Below are 18,856 nucleotides of genomic sequence, written 5' to 3'. Positions count from 1 at the left end.
TCTTAAGCTGTAGCCAACACGATGAAAACCCTTGAGAACCCCTGCCAGCGAGCATGATCAGACATTCCTAAACCGCACTGGCACAGGTCAAAAATAATACATGGCATCCAGATCAGAGATTTGAGAACTCCCAGCTTCTGCCATGGGGGGAAAGCCACCTTGCAATCAAGTTTCCTTCAGCTGGAGGTGACTGAAATGCCAGCACCCCAATGATACCTGAAAGTGCTTTGTGTGACCTGGCGTGGCAGACACGGACACTTTCTTGTTTCCAAGGATCGTGTTGATTGTTGAGCTCTTACCAACATTAGGGTAACCCACCTGGAAGGCAGAACGTGGATTGATAAGACAGTCATACCAGGCAAGGCATTATTAAGCTACTAACAGAGGTTTGGCACAGGGACTAACCATCAATCTAAGCACCATTTGAAAGTTGTACTGTAGAAAGCTGCAAGGCTGCAGTGCTTAAAATGCATCCACACTTTGAATCCTTACTGATTTCACTTGCCAGGTCTTTGTCCTCATGGGAAGCGGCCTCTGGACAAGCGTACGCTTCACACTGAAGGTTCTTGGACCACGTTAGTCTATTTTAAGTACAAGCTCCAACTTACCAGCCCTACCGTGACCTCTCCCTCCTTCACCTTCTTCCCAGTATGTATCGTTCTGAATATCTCCAGCAGTTCGTTTTTCTGTACCAGGTGGCTGAAGTTACTGATGTGCCTGCTCTGCAGTGGCCTTGGGCTTTGCCCGAAAGCCCTGTCAGTCCTGCTTTCCATACAGCTTGGGTTACTGGAATTTACTTCTTCCTCACCATCATCTTCAGAACAGGTCTGCCAGGCATCCTCCTCCTCTTCACAGTCCTCGTATTCATCACTGTCATCAGCATCACTGCCCAGGACTCTGCTTTCAAGATGCAGAGCGTTACCCCCGAGTGCGCTTTCTGCACTGCTCTGCAGGGCACTGTGCTCCTCCTCACTGGACCCGCCATCTTCAGAGTCGCTTGCCTCCTCAGACCCTAGTCCCTGGGTAAAGAATGAGAGTTTCATGGATGGAGTAGAGAGAGGGCGGAACGTAACCAGCAGCCGTGCTGTGGGGAAATAATTATTGTACTGTATAAATCTATTCAGACAGATTTAATTCTCACCCCCCTTATCTATTTGACAGGATTACTGCAGACTGTCAATAACCCATGCAACACTCCTGTGTCAGCAGCGGTCTGAGGGTTTGGAGGTCAGTAGATGTCTTCCTCTAGTGGCTTCACATCTTTGCTCAGTACTTATTTCACGTGTCTTGAAAGAGGACTGCAAGAGCTGCGCTCAGTGAACTGAAGGGGATATTCTGCCATTTCACAACAGCTTTCAGTGCACGTCTCTATCTGCCACTGAAATGCTATTTTGTAACTGTGCAGATCTTTTCTTATTGCATACCCTCTTCCAGATCTACCAGCTGCCCGCGTACCCCCCCTTCTCATCGCAGATACGTGGGGTGTTCTTAAAGCTACCCTTCTCGAGCCATCTGTCCATATTGCACTGTTACGTACAGACATACGTATAGAGCGACATACAACCAAAAACCCCTACGTTCTGAGCTGAGTTAGACTGAACAGTTGCTGGGCAACTGAACCCACACTGTACGGTGATTGGAGGTGAGGACTCTGTACATCAGCGTCTCTGTGCATCTGGGTTCTCATTGTACATCTTGAAGTAAATTAACTACCATATTTTTATATAACAAATTCCCACACAGTTTTAAAGCTTCATCTGAATAGCCTACTATGAAAATGCAATAAATAAAATAATTCATAAATAAAAGCCACCATTACCCAATTTCTCCTGCATTCTCCCCGAGATGTCTCGTGTACCACAGTTTGGGAACCCCTGCTCTAGAGTGAAGCATAGCAGTTACCCTTCCCTAAGGAAGGGGGTATTTCCCCTCTTTCTCTGGAGTTCAGTTGCAGTCATGCTTGCAGTAGTGTAAGAAAAACATACATCTCAGTCTTCACAATTCACCAGACACACACACAACCACACGTCAACAAGTGACTTAAGCTACCTTAAGTTCAGCACTCAGCCGCATGCCTTCTGCCAAGGCTGACCAGAACACAACTTTAACACCTTCTCTCTCAAAGAACTGCGCCCAAGCTGCGCGCTGCTCTTTGCTCAGCAAATCCGCCTTGTTTAGCAGAATGATGTTCTCTTTGTCGCTGCTCATTTCCTTCACGTAACATTCCTGGAGAACACAAAAGGACTAGACAGGATTCTGATTTGGAAACTGCTGCAGTCCAACATCAAAGTAAAGTAAAATTAGGCCTGCTTCAGTGTACGCTTCGGTAGGCTCACCAACAATTCTACCATTAGGGCCTGATTTACAAAGGGTTCCGCATGCAGCTGCATGTCTGATTTGCAAATGCATTTACTGGGACTGCTTGCAGAAAGTGGATATTTGCAGCACAAAGGGCCAGACACAGCTGGCATTTACATGCACAACATACCCTAGATTCTCATGCAGGTGTGGAACAGAAAGGCTCCAGATCTTGGAGTACTGAGTCCCAAAGCTGACTCGGTATTTATCAAGTTTGTCATTTTGTTACTGCAGGACATTTTATTTCAGAGGCTTCATTAAATGGCTGCTGTTTCTGTAATTTCCAATATTTCTTTGGAATGTTTAGGATAACAGTAATCCACTGTTTTTTTGATTCTGCACTGCTTTTGATTATACTGTATATAAAATTATATACAGTCAAAGTGAGCACTGAGACGAGGACAGTAGTTTAGAAGGACATTTGCTTCATTTAACTTACCAGATCTTGGCATCTAAACAGGAGAGGATTTCTGGCATCTACTATCTGAACCACAATGTCACTGCAAAATAAAAGGCCAATAAGCACCTTTTGCTGCATTATCGCAAAGGAAACCACGGAGCACAGCACATGATTGTTATTATTTCTTTTCAGGGAAATTTAAGAGATGGAATTTCACCTGTCAATCGTGTTTACTGGTTCCACTAAACACTCTCACTGAACTGGCCCATGACAGGCCGACTCATTGGCTGTAAGGGAAAGTCTGGTATTTGACTGGGGAATATTCCAGTCAAATACCAGACTTTCCCTTACAGCCAATTTATAATGTCCCAAAAAGTCACCCTCCCTAATTTGTACCAAACTGAAGTGCGTTTCACACAGCTGACACCCTCTAACTGCAATATAATTGCTGGGGAAAGGGAAGTGAGGAGAATTTTCAACACATCTAGACATCCAGGGACAGTGTTCGGGATCAGCTTTGTATTCAGTAGACTGCATGAGGTGTTACTGGAGAAAGATACATGGAGTCACTTCCAGAGGGACATAGCGTGATTTAGCTGGGACTCTCATTAATGTAATTCTTGCCCATATCCTAATAATTCTCCTTAGACTGCAGGTCTGCTAGCACAGACTGCTGCCTGTTCTCTGGAAAAAGCTCGATGACTGCCAAGCAGTGCATGAGGAGAAGGGAAAGCCCCAGGAGATAAATCATGCAGGATAAGCTCATCTGATCCCAAGAGTCGAACCTGCTCAGAACTCCAACTGAAACAGTTCCTTCACACACACAGTCCTTGCCAGTGTGCCCTTGGGAAAAACTCCTTCCCAAATCGAGCAGTTTACCACAATGAATATGAATCAGACTCACCACTGTTCAATGTGAATATCAGTTATGTCAGAGGTGCCACTGGTGTCCAATTCTCTGCCCACCTCTCCTCCCCCCACTTGATACCCAATAGTGTAGATTCAACTAAAACTTCTATGAGCAGATAATTTCAAATATTGGTTGCTAGTGTGATGATATGGGGGATCTGCCTCTGCAATTTATGAATTCTGGTTGATATGAGGAAGTTGTTACTATGAAACTGCTGAATCCTGGAATTCCTATATTCCAAGGCCAGAAGGGACCATTGTGCTCATCTACTCTGAGCTCCTGTATAGCACAGGGCAGAAAACTTCTCCAAAACAATTCCTAGAGCGGATCTTTTCGAAAAACATCCAATCCTGATTTTAAAATGGTCAGTGATGAAGAATCCAGCACGACCCTTGGTAAATCATTCCAATGGTTAATTACCTTCACTGTTAAAAATGTACACCTTATTTATAGTCTGAATTTGTCTAGCTTCAAAGTCCAGCCACTGGATCACATTGTACCTTTCTCTGCTAGACCGAAGAGCCCATTATTAAATATTTGTTCCCTGTGTAGATACTTATAGACTGTAATCAAGTCACCACTTAACCTTCTCTTTGTTAGACTACATAGATTGAGCTCTTAGAGTCTATCACTATGAGGTATGTTTTCTAATCCTTTTAATTGTTCTCAGCTCTTCTCGGAACCCCCTCCAATTTATTAACATTCTTCTTGAATTGTGGTCACCAGAATTGGACACAGAATTCCAGCAACAGTCGCACAAGTGCCAAATACAGAGATAAAATAACTTCTCCATTTCTACTCAAGGTTCCCCTGTTGATGCATCCCAGGATCACATGAGCTCTTTTGGCCACAGCATCGCACTGGGAGCTCATGTTCAGCTGATTATCCACCCGACTCCCAAACCATTAGTGCCCAGGAAATGTGCCAGAGGCAAGAGAGCAACCGGTGCTTCAGCCTGCTGAGACCCAGGGAAGCTTAAAGCACACAGAGGATTTGGTGTCTGGAGCCCATCACAGCACTCTGGTGAGCCAGCAGAAGAGGGATCCTGACCAGATATGTGACAACAGGATCACCTCAGAGATGGAGGGAGAGCCTGTACATGTGTTTCGGCATTGAGATTAGACTGCTTGGTGGGGAATTTTATGACTAGAGACATAGTTACAAAATGATGTAGCGAGAGTCCATTAAACATCGCACAGAATAAAACTAACTATTACCAGCTATGTCTGAAGGGAGAGAAAGCCAGACATGAGGAATCATATCATGCGTCAGATGGGACAGAAATAATAAAAGCTGACTATCATCCTGATAGCAATGTATTAGGACTGTGTATAGTAAGGAGAAGGAAATGGTAGATGTCCAATTGCCTGAGACTTTTGGAACTAGACAGAACCAAACACTTATAGAAAATGCCCAGTAGTGAGCAAGCCTATATTGCCAGGGAGATGGACTGTATGGTGTAATACAGAGGTTCTCAAACTGGGGGTTGGGATCCCTCAGGGGGTCGCGAGCTGTCAACCTCCACCCCAAACCCCGCTTTGCCTCCAGCATTTATAATGGTGTTAAATATATAAAAAAGTGTTTTTAATTTATAAGGTGGGGGTTGCACTCAGAGACTTGCTATGTGAAAGGGGTCACCAGTAAAAAAGTTTGAGAGCCACTGGTGTAATAGGTCTCTTCCATTTTCAAGTTCCATGATTAGACCACAAACATGAGCTCCAGGGAGAACACACAGATCGGTGCAGACCAGCACCACTGTCTAAGCACGTGTAAGGTGTCTGGATACCAGACATAAGGGCGCATACAAAGGAGGATGTTTCTGACAGCATGGGCGCTCACCAACCAAAGCCCCCCTGTGACATTGAGACAGTAACAAAGAGGCTCTTTATGAAACGGGCAGATCACTGTGACCTTGCTGCTGAAGTATTTTTCAATTTCAGAAAAATCAGTAGAGATACAATCTGAAAGTTAATTACTAATGAAATTAAATGCCTAAACTAGATTAAACTGGCAGATGGCTTTGCTCTTCTGTTTCAGCTAAGCAGAGCAAACAGAAAGATTTCTGTGGTATGCCAGGTTGTTGTTAATGCCCCCAATAATCTTCTTCTGAATGGCAAGAGGCCCTAGACCAGGAGCCCACTCTCCACATCGCCTTGGCTTTCAAATGCTCCACTATTCCAGGACACACAATTTCCCTACCACTCCAGTGCCATGGAATGACTATGTGGATGGGGTAGGGGTGATTTAACTGGGACTTGGTCCTGCTTCGAGCAGGGGGTTGGACTAGATGACCTTCTGGGGTCCCTTCCAACCCTGATATTCTATGATTCTATGATGGTTAAAGCGGATACAAGATTTTGAATGGACAGCCTAGAAGGCAAGTCCACCAGGGAATCCACAAAAGAGGGCTGCAGGTGTTGCTGATGTCAGTGGGACTACTTATGCTGCAAGCGAAGCACGTGCACACGTGTCTGCAGCATCAGGGCCTAGAATTTGAGGGGGGGGGGTTAAATTGCTTTTAGTGGCATAAAATATTTGTCACTTCAAAACAAAATTAATGAAGTGTTCACAATGAAAAGTTACTTAGTCCTTCAGTATGTTCACAATCACTTCGTTAATTTTTTTAAATACACACAGGACAAAATATTAAAAAATAGGAACCTAAAGTTATATTACTAAGCCCATATTTAGGCATTTAAGGGTGGGGTTTTCAAATGCATTTAAGTGACTTAGAAGTACAAGTCACTGACTTCAGACTGCAAACTATGAGTATTTCAGTTTTCTTGACTTGTGGAAGTTCAATATATTGGAAGGTGGAGTTGGTTCCAAACACAGCACGGGCTATCTGCTTATCAATCATATGTTTCAGTTTGTGCTGTTCTCACAGTGAGGATGCTAACGAAGCCCTGGATCGGTTTTCAGCATAGATGAGCATTTTAGGTCTGAAGCTTCATAGTTACAACATGTCCACATTAGCCACTCAAGACTATGAAGTGGGAGTAAAGTAAAGTACTAACAATGTGTGAACAAAAAACATCTGATTTAAATTAAAAACAAAAAAAAGCCAACAATCTCTCTCCAAGTCATGATTTTTATCATCCGTGACACAGAAACTGATAAATGTTACCTTCTTTCGATGACTCTCCAGAGCTGGCGCCAAAAGTCTAAATTCCGTTCAAATGGGGTCAAAATCAGTTTCTGTTCTTCCTCTAGCCTAGAGAGAAACGGAGAGGATACTCCCCATGCAGATCATGTTAGACAGCAAACACAGCACCAAGTCTGCTTGGAATTACACCACACTCGCCTCTCACGGAGCAATCTACAAAAGGCAGGGACCCAAACATTAAGGTGCCCCTCCTGCGAGGTCTGTAAATAGATCTCAGCTCCTGAAGAAAACCAAGCTTAGTGCCATTAGTACACAGATGATGTGATGGCAAGTGGTCACAGCAAAGAAAAGCCAACTCCATCAGCAAACAAATTGGGAAAATTCAGAGCTAGGGTATCAGAACAGATCAAAGAAATTACCCCCGTGCCACCCAGTATCTACACAGCTAGTTGGCATGTGGAAAAAAATGCACTTGGGCCCGTTCCTGGCAGCTTACTCTCTGGGCCAGCTGTGCTCGGCTCCCATGGGGGGTGGGCACCTCACATTTCTCTTGAGCAGCATTATCCTGTAGAAACTGGAAGTGGCATTGGCATTCGCTGGAGACATATGCTTATCCCACCTCCTCTAAAGGGGCGTGGGTATGACATTGTGCTTTGGCTCAGAGCAGAGTCTGAGGGGATTCTAAATTAACCTCCATTGTTTTGGATAAAAAGGAGAAACCTGCAATACGTAAACGTGATTTACAGGTTTACTTGCTCCTGCTTCAGGGCAGAGGGCTGGACTCAATGACTTTTCAAGGTTCTATTAAGCCCCACATTGTTTTGATTCTATGACATATGGTCCAAACTCTTAACCTCATAATAACCAGGGTACTTTTCAGAAACTTGCCACAAGGATGGACCAGGATCACAGTGGTGACAGTCCACCAAGGGTTTTTTCCTGTATTTACCAGGAGCAAAAGACATGATCCCTGTGTCCTTAGGGCTCTAACAAAGATATAGAAAACCCATCCCTCCCCTAATGTCATTGATTAGTTGTGTTAAGCCCAAGTAGGACACTCACCGAACAAGCTGTCGTCTCCACTCCAGAAAGCTCTCTCTCTCTGCTTGCTTTAACTTCTCAGCACTGGTTCTCCTATCCCAGTATGGTCTAGAATGATCATATATTGAAAGAAACACATAACAGTGTTTTAGAATGTTTTCTTGGTTATATTTGTCCAATAAAAGTAAGATCAGAAAGAACACTTGCTCTGGATGGTTCAGAGGCATTTTATTGGTTGTTGTTCTTATGTACAGGTATCATATTTCTTTGTTCTCTTTAAATATCATTTCAAAAAGTGATGAGAGCATTAAACAGAAAAATGCATTCCATGATCCATTATAATCTCTCACTCAAAAGGCCAGTTTCCTCAACTGTATTGCATAGGATATTTAAGAATGTGGGATTCGTTTCTCCCGCTAGATCTTTTTGAGTTTAAGAGTCTCTTCTATCTGGCTGATCTCAAATAGTGTGGCTGAGACTAACAGTCCTCTTTATTTTTAAAAGTCAATTCTTTAATCAGCACCTGCATCTTTCTCAGTGTTAAAACTCTTATATTCCATTCAATTATCTTAAATGTTAATTCCTATGATTCTCAATTCTGCAACTGGTTCCGCTTCTGAAGGCAATGAACTAATGCCGCATGCAAGGAAGAGTTACAATCTGAAGCTGTTGCATAGGGATCCCGTTCTTGGGAAGGAACTTATACAGCAGCATTGTAGATGAGCTAAAGAGTCAATTTTAAACCAACAAGAATACAAGAAACAAATCTATCCATATTGTAATAGTCCTATTTGTGTTTCAAGTAAACTGCATTTATCATTTTTAAAGCTTTTTTTGTCTCCACACATAACAATGCACTTCGTGACTTCACGCTATGGCCTTAGACCAGATCATTCAGGTCGAGGGCTATTACCCTTGAATTACAAAACCCAACTATTTTATCATGCGACTATAATAAAAAGACTAAATTAACAAGTTAGTTAACAATTCAGGACATAGCATATATATTTGAGCACCATGAAGTGGCTCAAAAATAGAGCATTACACACAACCAAGAATTTATTTGGCTGTTTTGAAAGTCAACCTGGTAGCTTAACTTTCTTTTTAAATTTGAAGTAGTATTACAGTAGTGATGAAACGACAGAACAGGACACGTGTCCTACTGAAATCACATCAACAGAATACTATGTGAATGAAATCTAAATCATTCCTCTATAAATATAGTAGCTCTGAAGTCAACAGTTTTTCTGAAGAGGGAATAATCCCCTTTTACCCAGATTCACATGGTCATGAACAGCAAAAATACAAAAAACCAACCAACCAAAAATAGTTTGAAATGTTCTCACTTTCAAATAATACCCCCAACATCATCATCACCTAGCTCTTATATAGCCATTTTCATCAGTAGATCACAAAGCACTTTACAAAGGAGGTTAGTATCAATATCCCCATTTTACAAATGGGGAAACTGAGGCACAGAGTGGTGAAGTGACTTGGCTGAGATCACCCAGTAGGCCAGTGGCTGAGTTGGGAACAGAACCCAGGTCTCCTAAGTCCTAGTCCAGTGCTCTACCCACTAGGGCACATTGCATATCCTAGTATGTGCAAAATATGTTGGCTGCTGGACCACTTTGTTTTCACCAGGTACATCTACACTGGAAGTGTAATGTCCAGCTCGGGGAGACATACCCACGCTCTCTTTGGTTGAGCTAGCATGCTAAAACCAGCATTGAAGTCTGGCTGCACCACGGTGGGATGGCTAGCTGCCCCAAAACCAGAGCTAGGATTTCCAATGGGATTGTACTCGGGCAGTGAGGCCATCCCACCACCCGTTTTTTTTAGCATGCTGGCTCAATCAAAGGTAGCACGGGAATATCCACCTGAGCTGGGAGTTACACCTCCAGTGCAGCTGTACCCTGTGAAAACAACCCAGTTACACCTTCCAGCTGCAGTGTGGACACTCCCAAAGCAGTGTATGGTATTTTGAGTTGTCCGGTGCCTCACCTTATTTAAAAAAGCACACTAACTGCTCTGCTGCTGGGCCCTGTGCTCCAGCACTGACCCTGGTATGTTACACTGAGAGTGCACTGCTGCCCAGTGGCCATCATGAGGTGCCTGGTACCCCTCACAGCACCCGTGGCAGGTTTTCTGGGATGTAACTGGTACGTTCAGATCAAAAATTCAAGCAACAGGACAACATTTCAGTTAAGTGCAAATGTTAGAATAAATGTGGCGAATAATAATGGCTGAACTGTAAATCCCCACAAAAGGAAACGTACACTGGAAATGCCAACTCAACCGAGGAGACACTGCAGTATTGCCCTGAGCTGGATCTTACCTTCTTGGTATACACAAAAACTGTCTGTTTTCCTCATGGAGTTTCTTGATATTTTTTGTCTCTTCTGCTGTCAGCAGGCCAGTCCTCGCCTCAGCAGGAACAAACTTGATATTCAGTTTCTCTGTTTATAAAGGAAAAATCCCTGCCATTAACATTCACACTCAGCAAGTGCAGATGTTAGGATCTGGGCTGCAACAAAAGAACGCCCATGTGAAGGTGGTGGGATTACATGCCAAGCTGGCAGGAAACCTTTCCAGTGAAAACCATTGATCTTCATACCATTCAACTGTTGCTGGTCTCACTTGAAACCAATAATTATATGCAAATTCTGACTGTGAATTTGTGCAAACACAGTGTATGGTGCTTCAGTTTACAGATGCTGCATCAGTTGTTGACCATTACAATAAACACAGTTTGAGTCCTTTGGGGAGATTTTAACACGATTGTCAATGTTTGGGAAAGGTATTAGATCAATAGTACCTGGAGACTGAAGTCCTCTAACAATAGAGCAGAAAGCAGCTCTGTAAGCTTTCCACCCACTCCTCTGCTAGTACGCTTCACCCTTCACCTAGAGGGATAAAAGGACTAGTCCCCATTCAATCCTTGGCTTCTTTGCAGATAATGCAAAGTAACGTTCCATGTGTTGTGTGTATTTGTGCGATGTGCATCTGGTTCCATTAGGAGATGGACTGATACCATGACACATTCCACATAAGGCCTCCTCGACATACAAACTTGCACTGAAATAGCCAAGTTGGGTTTAAATTCGCGTTTTCCATTGTTTTGGTATAAGTCAGTTGGTGGGCATGCTTAATATGGAATAACAGTGCCCTATTTTAATTTAGCTTAATTCAAGCTTTTTCCGACTGATATTAAAATCAAATAGGACACTTATTTCAAAATACGCATGCCCACCCCCAGACTTGCACCAAAATAATGAAAAGTGGGTTTATAAAACCAGTGTTGCTATTTCAGAGCAAATCTGTGTGGACCAGCCCTGAAATATAAGATGGCAACACCTTTCAGTGACTACTCTTCATAGATTTTGAGGCCAGAAGGCCCCCACTAGGTTGAAATTCAATGGGACAAATGCAAAGTACTACACTTAGGAAGGAACAATCAATTGTACAAATACAAAATGGGAAATGACCGACAAGGAAGCAGCACTGCAGAAAAAGATCTGGGGGTTACAGCAGATCATACACTAAATGAGTCAACAATGTAATACTGATGCAAAAAAAAAAAAAAAAGGAAACATCATTCAGGATGTACTAGCAGGAGTGTTACAAGCAAAACATGAGAAATAATTCTTCCGCTCTACTCAGTGCTAGTAAGGCCTCAGCTGGAGAAATGTGTCCAGCTCTGGGCACCACACTTAGGGAAAGATGTGGACAAACTGGAAGAAGTCCAGAAGAAAGCAACAAAAACGATTAAAGGTCTAGAAAACGTGACCTACACAGAAAGATTGAAAAAAAATGAGCTTGTTTAGTCTGGAGAAAAGACGACTGAGGGGGACAGGATAACAGTCTTCAAGTACGTAAAATGTTGTTATAAAGAGGTGAGCACTAAATTGTTCTCCTTAACCACTAAGCACAGGAGAAGAAGCAAGGGGCTTAAATTGCAGTAAGGGAGACTTAGGTTAGACATTAGGAAAAAAACCTTCCTATCAGGATAGTTATACAGTGGAACAAATTACCTAGGGAGGACGTGGAATCTCCACTGTTGGAAATTTTTAAGAACATGTAGACAAACCCGTACAATGGATGGTCTAGTTATTACCCAGTTCTGCTTCAGTGCAGGGAACTGACTAGATGACTTATCAAGATCCCGTCCAGTCCTACATTTCTGTGATTAGATCATCCAGTCTGACATCCAACCTAGCAAAGGCCAGAGAATTTAATGAAGTTACTCCCAATGTCCCAAATAAATTGTGTTTAGCTAAAGAATATCTTCCAGAAAGGCATCCAGTCTTGATTTGAAGATATCAAGAGATGGAGAATCCACCACTTCCTTTGGTAGTTTGTTCCAATGGGCAATCATCCCCACTGATTAAAATTTGAATCTTATTTCTAATTTGAATTTGTCTGGCTTTAACTTCCAGCCACTGCTTCTTGTTCTGCCTTTCTCTACTGTGACAAGACACCACCTGGTCTCGCCAGACTTAGTGCTTCCCTCTCTGGAGATGGTGGGCCTGGGGTAAATCAGTCCCACTAAGGGCAGGATTTGCCTTCCCCCTTCTGTGCTCCTTTAGTTGTCTTTTTAGGGTAGGCCTGAGGGTCGGCCTAAGGCGTGATCCTCCACCAAACTAAACGGAAGCAGTCTGAAAACACAAAACCAAGGGGGTACCTTTTGCTGCCTCCTTGCTGGGGCAGGGTGTCGTCCTGTTGCTCGCCAGGGGGTGTCAGTCTTTCCCCTAGCAGGCACTCAGGTTTGGTGGTTTCCCCCATGGGAAGGAGCACAGCCTCTCACTCTGAAGCAGTTTATTTTCCTGCTGCCACTAGGGGTCACCCAATGAAATTAACAGGCAACAGGTTTAAAACAAACAAAAGGAAGTATTTCTTCACACAACGCACAGTCAATCTGTGGAACTCCTTGCCAGAGGATGTTGTGAAGGCCAAGACTATAACAGGGTTCAAGAAAGAACTAGATAAGTTCATGGAGGAGAGGTCCATCAATGGCTATTAGCCAGGATGGGCAGGGATGGTGTCCCTAGCCTCTGTCTGCCAGAAGCTGGGAATGGGTGGCAGGGGATGGATCACTTGAGGATTCCCTGTTCTGTTCATTCCCTCTGGGGCACCTGGCATTGGTCACTGTCAGAAGACAGGATACTGGGCTGGATGGACTGTTGGTCTGGCCCAGTATGGCCGTTCTCATGTTTTTATGTAATCCTACAGCAGCTTATGCTAAAACGTAGGGAAAGTCTCAAAAACCACATGCTCCAGCTTTTAACATGCCTAATGCCTATCAATAAACAACATATTTTACATTTCAAATCATCATATCAGGATGAGTCTCTAGCATGGCCAAAAACTTACCAGCCGCAAATTCGGTTCCTGCAAGCTCGGCTGTGGCAAGGAATTCCTCAAGCGAGCTTTGTTCTGTCACCGACTGAAGGTTGAGACGGCCCCAGTCATACCCGTCATTTAACTCACTTGTATGTAACTGCAAAGAAAAGCAGGTGTGTTGCGAGGCTGCTCTGTCAGCACCAAGTCAGACACCATTTAACACAGCCCCCAGGGGCATGTTCAGGCCGGGCCTGGAGGATTCAGGGCATTGGCCTGGCAGGTGGCAGTTCTTGCCAAGGACACAGACAGCACAGCGGGACCCACACGGTGATTCTCCCGGTGTTCACCGCACTGACCTGCTGCGGTGCCCGCTAGGAGACACCAACGCTCTGAGCTAGTCTGGGCACCCTGGGGGGCGGCGGCAGGGAGCTCCCCAGTGGGGGGGGGGAGGGAGGGGGCTCCCCGAGGGGGGGGGGATGGGCACACCGGGGAGGGGGGGGCCTCCCCGAGGGGGGGGGATGGGCACACCGGGGAGGGGGGGGGGCTCCCCGAGGGGGGGGGGATGGGCACACCGGGGAGGGGGGGGGCTCCCCGAGGGGGGGGGATGGGAGGAAGGGGCTCCCCGAGGGGGGGGGGGATGGGCACACCGGGGAGGGAGGGGAGGAAGGGGCTCCCCGAGGGGGGGGATGGGCACACCGGGGAGGGGGGGAGGAAGGGGCTCCCTGAGGGGGCGGGGATGGGCACACCGGGGGATGGGCACACCGGGGGGGGGGGTTCCCGAGGGGGGGATGGGCACACCGGGGAGGGAGGGGAGGAAGGGGCTCCCCGAGGGGGGGATGGGCACCCCGGGGAGGAAGGGGCTCCCCGAGGGGGGGATGGGCACACCGGGGAGGAAGGGGCTCCCCGAGGGGGGGATGGGCCCCCCGGGGAGGAAGGGGCTCCCCGCGGGGGGGATGGGCACCCCGGGGAGGGGGCTCCCCGAGGGGGGGATGGGCACCCCGGGGAGGAAGGGGCTCCCCGAGGGGGGGATGGGCACCCCGGGGAGGAAGGGGCTCCCCGAGGGGGGGGGGGGGATGGGCACACCGGGGGATGGGCACACCGGGGGGGGGTTCCCGAGGGGGGGATGGGCACACCGGGGAGGGAGGGGAGGAAGGGGCTCCCCGGGGGGGGAATGGGCACACCGGGGAGGGGGGGAGGAAGGGGCTCCCCGAGGGGGGGGATGGGCACACCGGGGGGGGGCACCCCGAGGGGGGGATGGGCACACCGGGGAGGAAGGGGCTCCCCGAGGGGGGGATGGGCACACCGGGCAGGAGAGAGCCCGCGGAGCCGAGCCTGGGCCAGGGCCTCCAGCGCCCCGCGAGCGGCCCCTACCCAGGAGTCGGGCTGCCTGCCGCCCCGCCGGGCCTGGCTCCTTTCCTTCATGAGGGCCCGGCCAAGCCCCGAGCTCCTCTTCTTCCCCATGCCGACTCCTCTGGGGCCCCAAACGCTTTTCTCCTGGGCTGGTCTTCCCCGGCACCCGTCCCTGCCCCGGAAGTGCTCGCCCCGTGAACCGGAAGCCAGTGCGTGGGGAGCCCATGCATGGGGGGGCCACCACGGGACCCTGTCCCCTTCCTCCGGCCCGCGGACACGAGACCGGGCGGAGCCGCAGCTGGGCCCGGCCATTGGCCGGAGGGGCCGGGCCGGGCCGGGCCGGGCGCCGCCGAGCAACGGTTCCGGCCGGGTGCGCGCGTTACGGTGTCCGGTGGAAACGCGTCCCCAGGCCAAGCGTTCCGGGCCCAGGGCCCGGTCCGTCAGCACCTCCGCGCCGGCCGCCAGGGGGCACCGCGGGGCGGCCGAGCCCTGCGCGAGGAGACCGGGCAGAGCAGGTCCGGCCGCCCGCCCCCAGCCGGGGCCGCTGCCCTGGTCTGCCCGGCCCCACAGGGGCCCCTCCTCCATCCCTCCCCCCTGTGCAACCCTCTCCTCCCTCCCCCTGTGCAACCCCCCCTCCTCCATCTCCCTGTGCAACCCCCTCCTCCATCCCCCCTCCATCCCTCTCCCCGTGCAACCCCCTCCTCCATCCCCCCCTCCATCCCTCTCCCCGTGCAACCCCCTCCTCCATCCCCCCTCTGCAACCCCTCCTCCCTCCCCCTCCTCCTGTGCAACCCCCTCCTCCATCCCTCCCTTCCCCTGTGCAACCCCCTCCTCCATCCCCCCCTGTGCAACCCTCTCCTCCATCCCCCCCCTCCATCCCTCCCCCTCTGTGCAACCCTCTCCTCCATCCCCCCCTCCATCCCTCCCCCCGTGCAACCCCTCCTCCCTCCCCCCTCCATCCCCCTCTGCAACCCCTCCTCCCTCCCCCTCCCCCTGTTCAACCCCCTCCTCCCTCCCCCCTCCATCCCCCTCTGCAACCCCTCCTCCCTCCCCCTCCTCCTGTGCAACCCCCTCCTCCATCCCTCCCTCCCCCCGTGCAACCCCTTCTCCCTCCCCCCTCCATCCCCCTCTGCAACCCCTCCTCCCTCCCCCTCCTCCTGTGCAACCCCCTCCTCCATCCCTCCCTCCCCCTGTGCAACCCCCCCATTCCCCTGTGCAACCCCCTCCTCCATCCCCCCTCCATCCCTCCCCCCTGTGCAACCCCCTCCTCCATTCCCCCTCCATCCCCCTCTGCAACCCCTCCTCCCTCCCCCTCCTCCATCCCCCCTGTGCAACCCCCACCTCCATCCCTCCCTCCCCCTCCTCCATCTGTCCCCCTCTTCCCTCCCCATGTTCAACCCCCTCCTCCATCCCCCCTCCCCCTCCCCCTCCCCCGTTCAACCCCCTCCTCCCTCCCCCTCCATCCCTCCATCCCCCTGTGCAACCCCCCTCCTCCATCCCCCCATCCCTCCCTCCCCCTGTGCAACCCCCTCTTCCATTAAATGTATTCCCTGGATGGGAAACTCCACCCGTTTATATAGCTGTAACAGGGTGCTCTCTCTTTGTGGCTTGGCTGCTCCTTCTCTGTGGCCAAGTCACTGTATTTTCCCCCTTCTGGGGTTATCAAAGACTCTCCATACTGCCCAGACTGTGTCCCTTTCCCAGTGCCTGGCAGGCGACCCCAAACATGCCCTCAACTCCGAGTTCCAGCTCAGGGACCCTCTAATCAGCAGCCAAGGTCTGCACCGCCTTCGACCTTGCTGCCATTTCCCTGAGCCGTTTCCTACACCCTGGGCCCTTGGGTGATTGGTTTGTTCCTTGCTCGCCTCCCTCACATCCAGAGAGTAGCCACAGACTCCCTCACTGCAGCCGCTTTCTGCTGCCAGCTTCTGGCTTTATACCAGCCTCACCTGTTCCTTCTCAGCTTGGCTCCATCATTATTCAGGGGTTACTTAGGCTGCCTCATTCCCATCTGCAGGGGCCTATCTGATTAACTGGCCCCTTCTCAGCCTCATTCACCCCTTCTCAGGGGGGCTGGAACAATTTGTACAGTGGGGGGTGCTGAAAGCCATTGAACCAAACTGTAGACCCTTTATATAATGGAAACCACTTCAAGCCAGGGGGTGGAGCAGCACCCCCAGCACCCCTAGTTCCAGCACCTATGCCCCTTCTAGGCTAGTATGGGTGAACACCGCATCACAATTGTACAAATGCTCTCTTTCCCAGAGCAGAAGAGATGGTGGACATTGAGCCCAGACAGGGAGGATTCCTATTCTCCCTCTCTACATCCAGTCAGACTTTAAAGCTGATGTTTTACCTCCTCCACTTATCTGCAATCAGAACCAGCTAATGGGGCTGCCAGCTCTCCCTTGGCATGGACCATCCCAACCATATACATAGCTACACAGTGTCATTCTTAGTTCCATTTGGAGCATAGCAAGAAGAAGCCTTAACATGATGTCTGCTAGACTGAAAATCGCTGCCAAGAGATCTGGGGAAATCCCTCTTACGTTGAGACTCGTCCAACTCGATGGGGAAAGCACCAGTGGACAGAACATATCTTGCACAACTCGATCACTTTCACTTACCTGTTCACTTTGCCTGAGTCATATTTTTGATGAGCCAGTAAAATATAATCATATCAATGCCAAGCACAGCAATCGTTCCTTATTGGCTTTGGATCATTAGCAGGGTAGCGGTTAATAGAGTTGGTGTCTGGGAGAGTAAATGTTCGTGATGTAGACTGCTAGATCCTTGGGGCAGGGATTGCCTTTTTATTACATATGTGTACAGCAGCTATCACCGTGGGGCCTTGATCCCTGACTGGGGCCTCTAATACAGCTAATAACTATGAGGAATAATGGTGAGGATTTTGTGAGGCTAAACTAGGTGAGTTAGTACTTAGATTTTCCTCTCTCTCTCATTTCCACTCCACAAAATCAAACTAAGAAAGGCACTAAGTAGAGATCCGGGCCCTCCTTATCCCATTTAGAAACAGAATAAACTAATCTTACTGGCTCTGAAATAGTGACTCTAGCAAACAGAGAGGGATTCTGGGTTGTGCAGATGAGAGGGATTCTGGGATGTGCAGATGAGGTGGCTGCCAACATCGGATGAAAGTGAAAGCTCTGGGCACGGGTCGGGACAGGGACAGGCAGCTGGCCCAGCCAAAAAGGATTATTCTAATGGACTTTAATAGCAGCCATTGCAACAGATCCAGATTAAGATGAGAGTAAAGGGTAAATTACTAAACAATTTGACCTGTTCTTTTGCTATGAATTGATTAATGAGCCATTTCTCTTTTTATGTCTCCTGGACTGACTCCACCATTACTTACGGCACCAGAGTCATGTGTGTTAGGTTTAATTAGAGATCGTGCCAGGTTACCCCTTGAATGCACAGCCATTGGGCATGCTCAGGGGCCAAGCTGTTTCTTACTATTGAATGTTGATCATCAAAGGCATATCAGGATATGTATCTGTCAGGTCAGAGTGCTCCCAACGCTCAACGTACCTTGTACGCCCCTGTTATAAAGCTCGTCAGGATATATTCCTATCAGGTCAGAGTGCTCCCAGCTCGACGCACCTGGTTCGCCCGTGTTATAAATATATCTTTCTTCTTTTGTTTTTTGTGTAAAAAGTGGGCAGGTGTAATACAGGTTTCCCAGAGCACGGCTGTGACTTGCAGGAGCCTCTGCTGTCACTGCTGTGGTGTCAGGTTCCTCTACCACACAAATATCTTTCTTCCATCTCTCCTGCCCCCTAGAAAAAGCAAAGGCTGCTTCTTCCCAGCAGAGAGGGAAGGAAAAAGAGATCACTGTTGTCATTTTACTTAGGGAAGGTCCTCAGGAATTATGGTGATGGTCTGTAGGTAGCTTTGTCGGGTGAGGCTTAATTTATTCATCTTCGGAATAAGCAATTTAAGGTCTTCATGCACCAATGAAGGGTGCTGTATTAGGCCAAAGTATTCATTTTTATATTTCTTTAATACTTTGGTTAAAAAAATACCCACCCCCCCCCCCACCCTTGCATCTTATTCAGCAGCCATAATACTGGCACATCCACCAGTGACTGCTTCACTGGTTGCATCTGGCAACTCTTGTAACTCAAGCATCAAAGGCATGTGCAATCCAGGAAGCAGAAGAGAACCATCTTCCTGCTTCCTGAAGGCCAGCTCTGAGGCTGTGCAGGGAAAGGTGTAACTCTTTACCTCTTGCCATGGAGGAATGGCAAAGCAGCCTCCACTTCTTGGGTTCTTCCTTTAACAATATAGGACAAAACACAGAAGATCCAGGCCACCTAGGCCTTCA

At 48.4% G+C, this 18,856-nt stretch overlaps 1 protein-coding gene across 7 annotated transcripts in view; it reads right to left on the bottom strand.

The window, feature by feature from the left end:
* LSG1 (large 60S subunit nuclear export GTPase 1) overlaps positions 1 to 14,814 on the bottom strand; it is a 32,577-nt gene extending 17,763 nt beyond the window's left edge. For 6 of the 7 annotated variants that reach the window (XR_005226681.2, XR_005226686.2, XR_005226685.2 and 3 more), the window contains exons 1-9: positions 14,530 to 14,806; positions 13,189 to 13,315; positions 10,154 to 10,274; positions 7,837 to 7,923; positions 6,796 to 6,882; positions 2,798 to 2,858; positions 2,050 to 2,226; positions 609 to 1,019; positions 217 to 318 (exon numbers count right to left, since the gene is read on the bottom strand). Coding sequence is in view for 1 of the 7 variants with exons in the window: in XM_037908377.2 (XP_037764305.1) it covers positions 217 to 318; positions 609 to 1,019; positions 2,050 to 2,226; positions 2,798 to 2,858; positions 6,796 to 6,882; positions 7,837 to 7,923; positions 10,154 to 10,274; positions 13,189 to 13,315; positions 14,530 to 14,619 (1,263 nt within the window). In the remaining 6 variants the exon portion in view is untranslated. Of the gene's footprint in view, positions 1 to 216; positions 319 to 608; positions 1,020 to 2,049; positions 2,227 to 2,797; positions 2,859 to 6,795; positions 6,883 to 7,836; positions 7,924 to 10,153; positions 10,275 to 13,188; positions 13,316 to 14,529 lie in introns of all 7 variants that reach the window. The other variant, XR_006284082.1, reaches the window with a different exon arrangement.
* Positions 14,815 to 18,856: the final 4,042 nt, after the last annotated feature.

The sequence above is a fragment of the Chelonia mydas genome, chromosome 9 (assembly GCF_015237465.2).
Source record: "Chelonia mydas isolate rCheMyd1 chromosome 9, rCheMyd1.pri.v2, whole genome shotgun sequence".
Lineage (NCBI taxonomy): Eukaryota > Metazoa > Chordata > Testudines > Cheloniidae > Chelonia > Chelonia mydas.
This window is presented reverse-complemented; position numbering and strand designations above follow the sequence as displayed.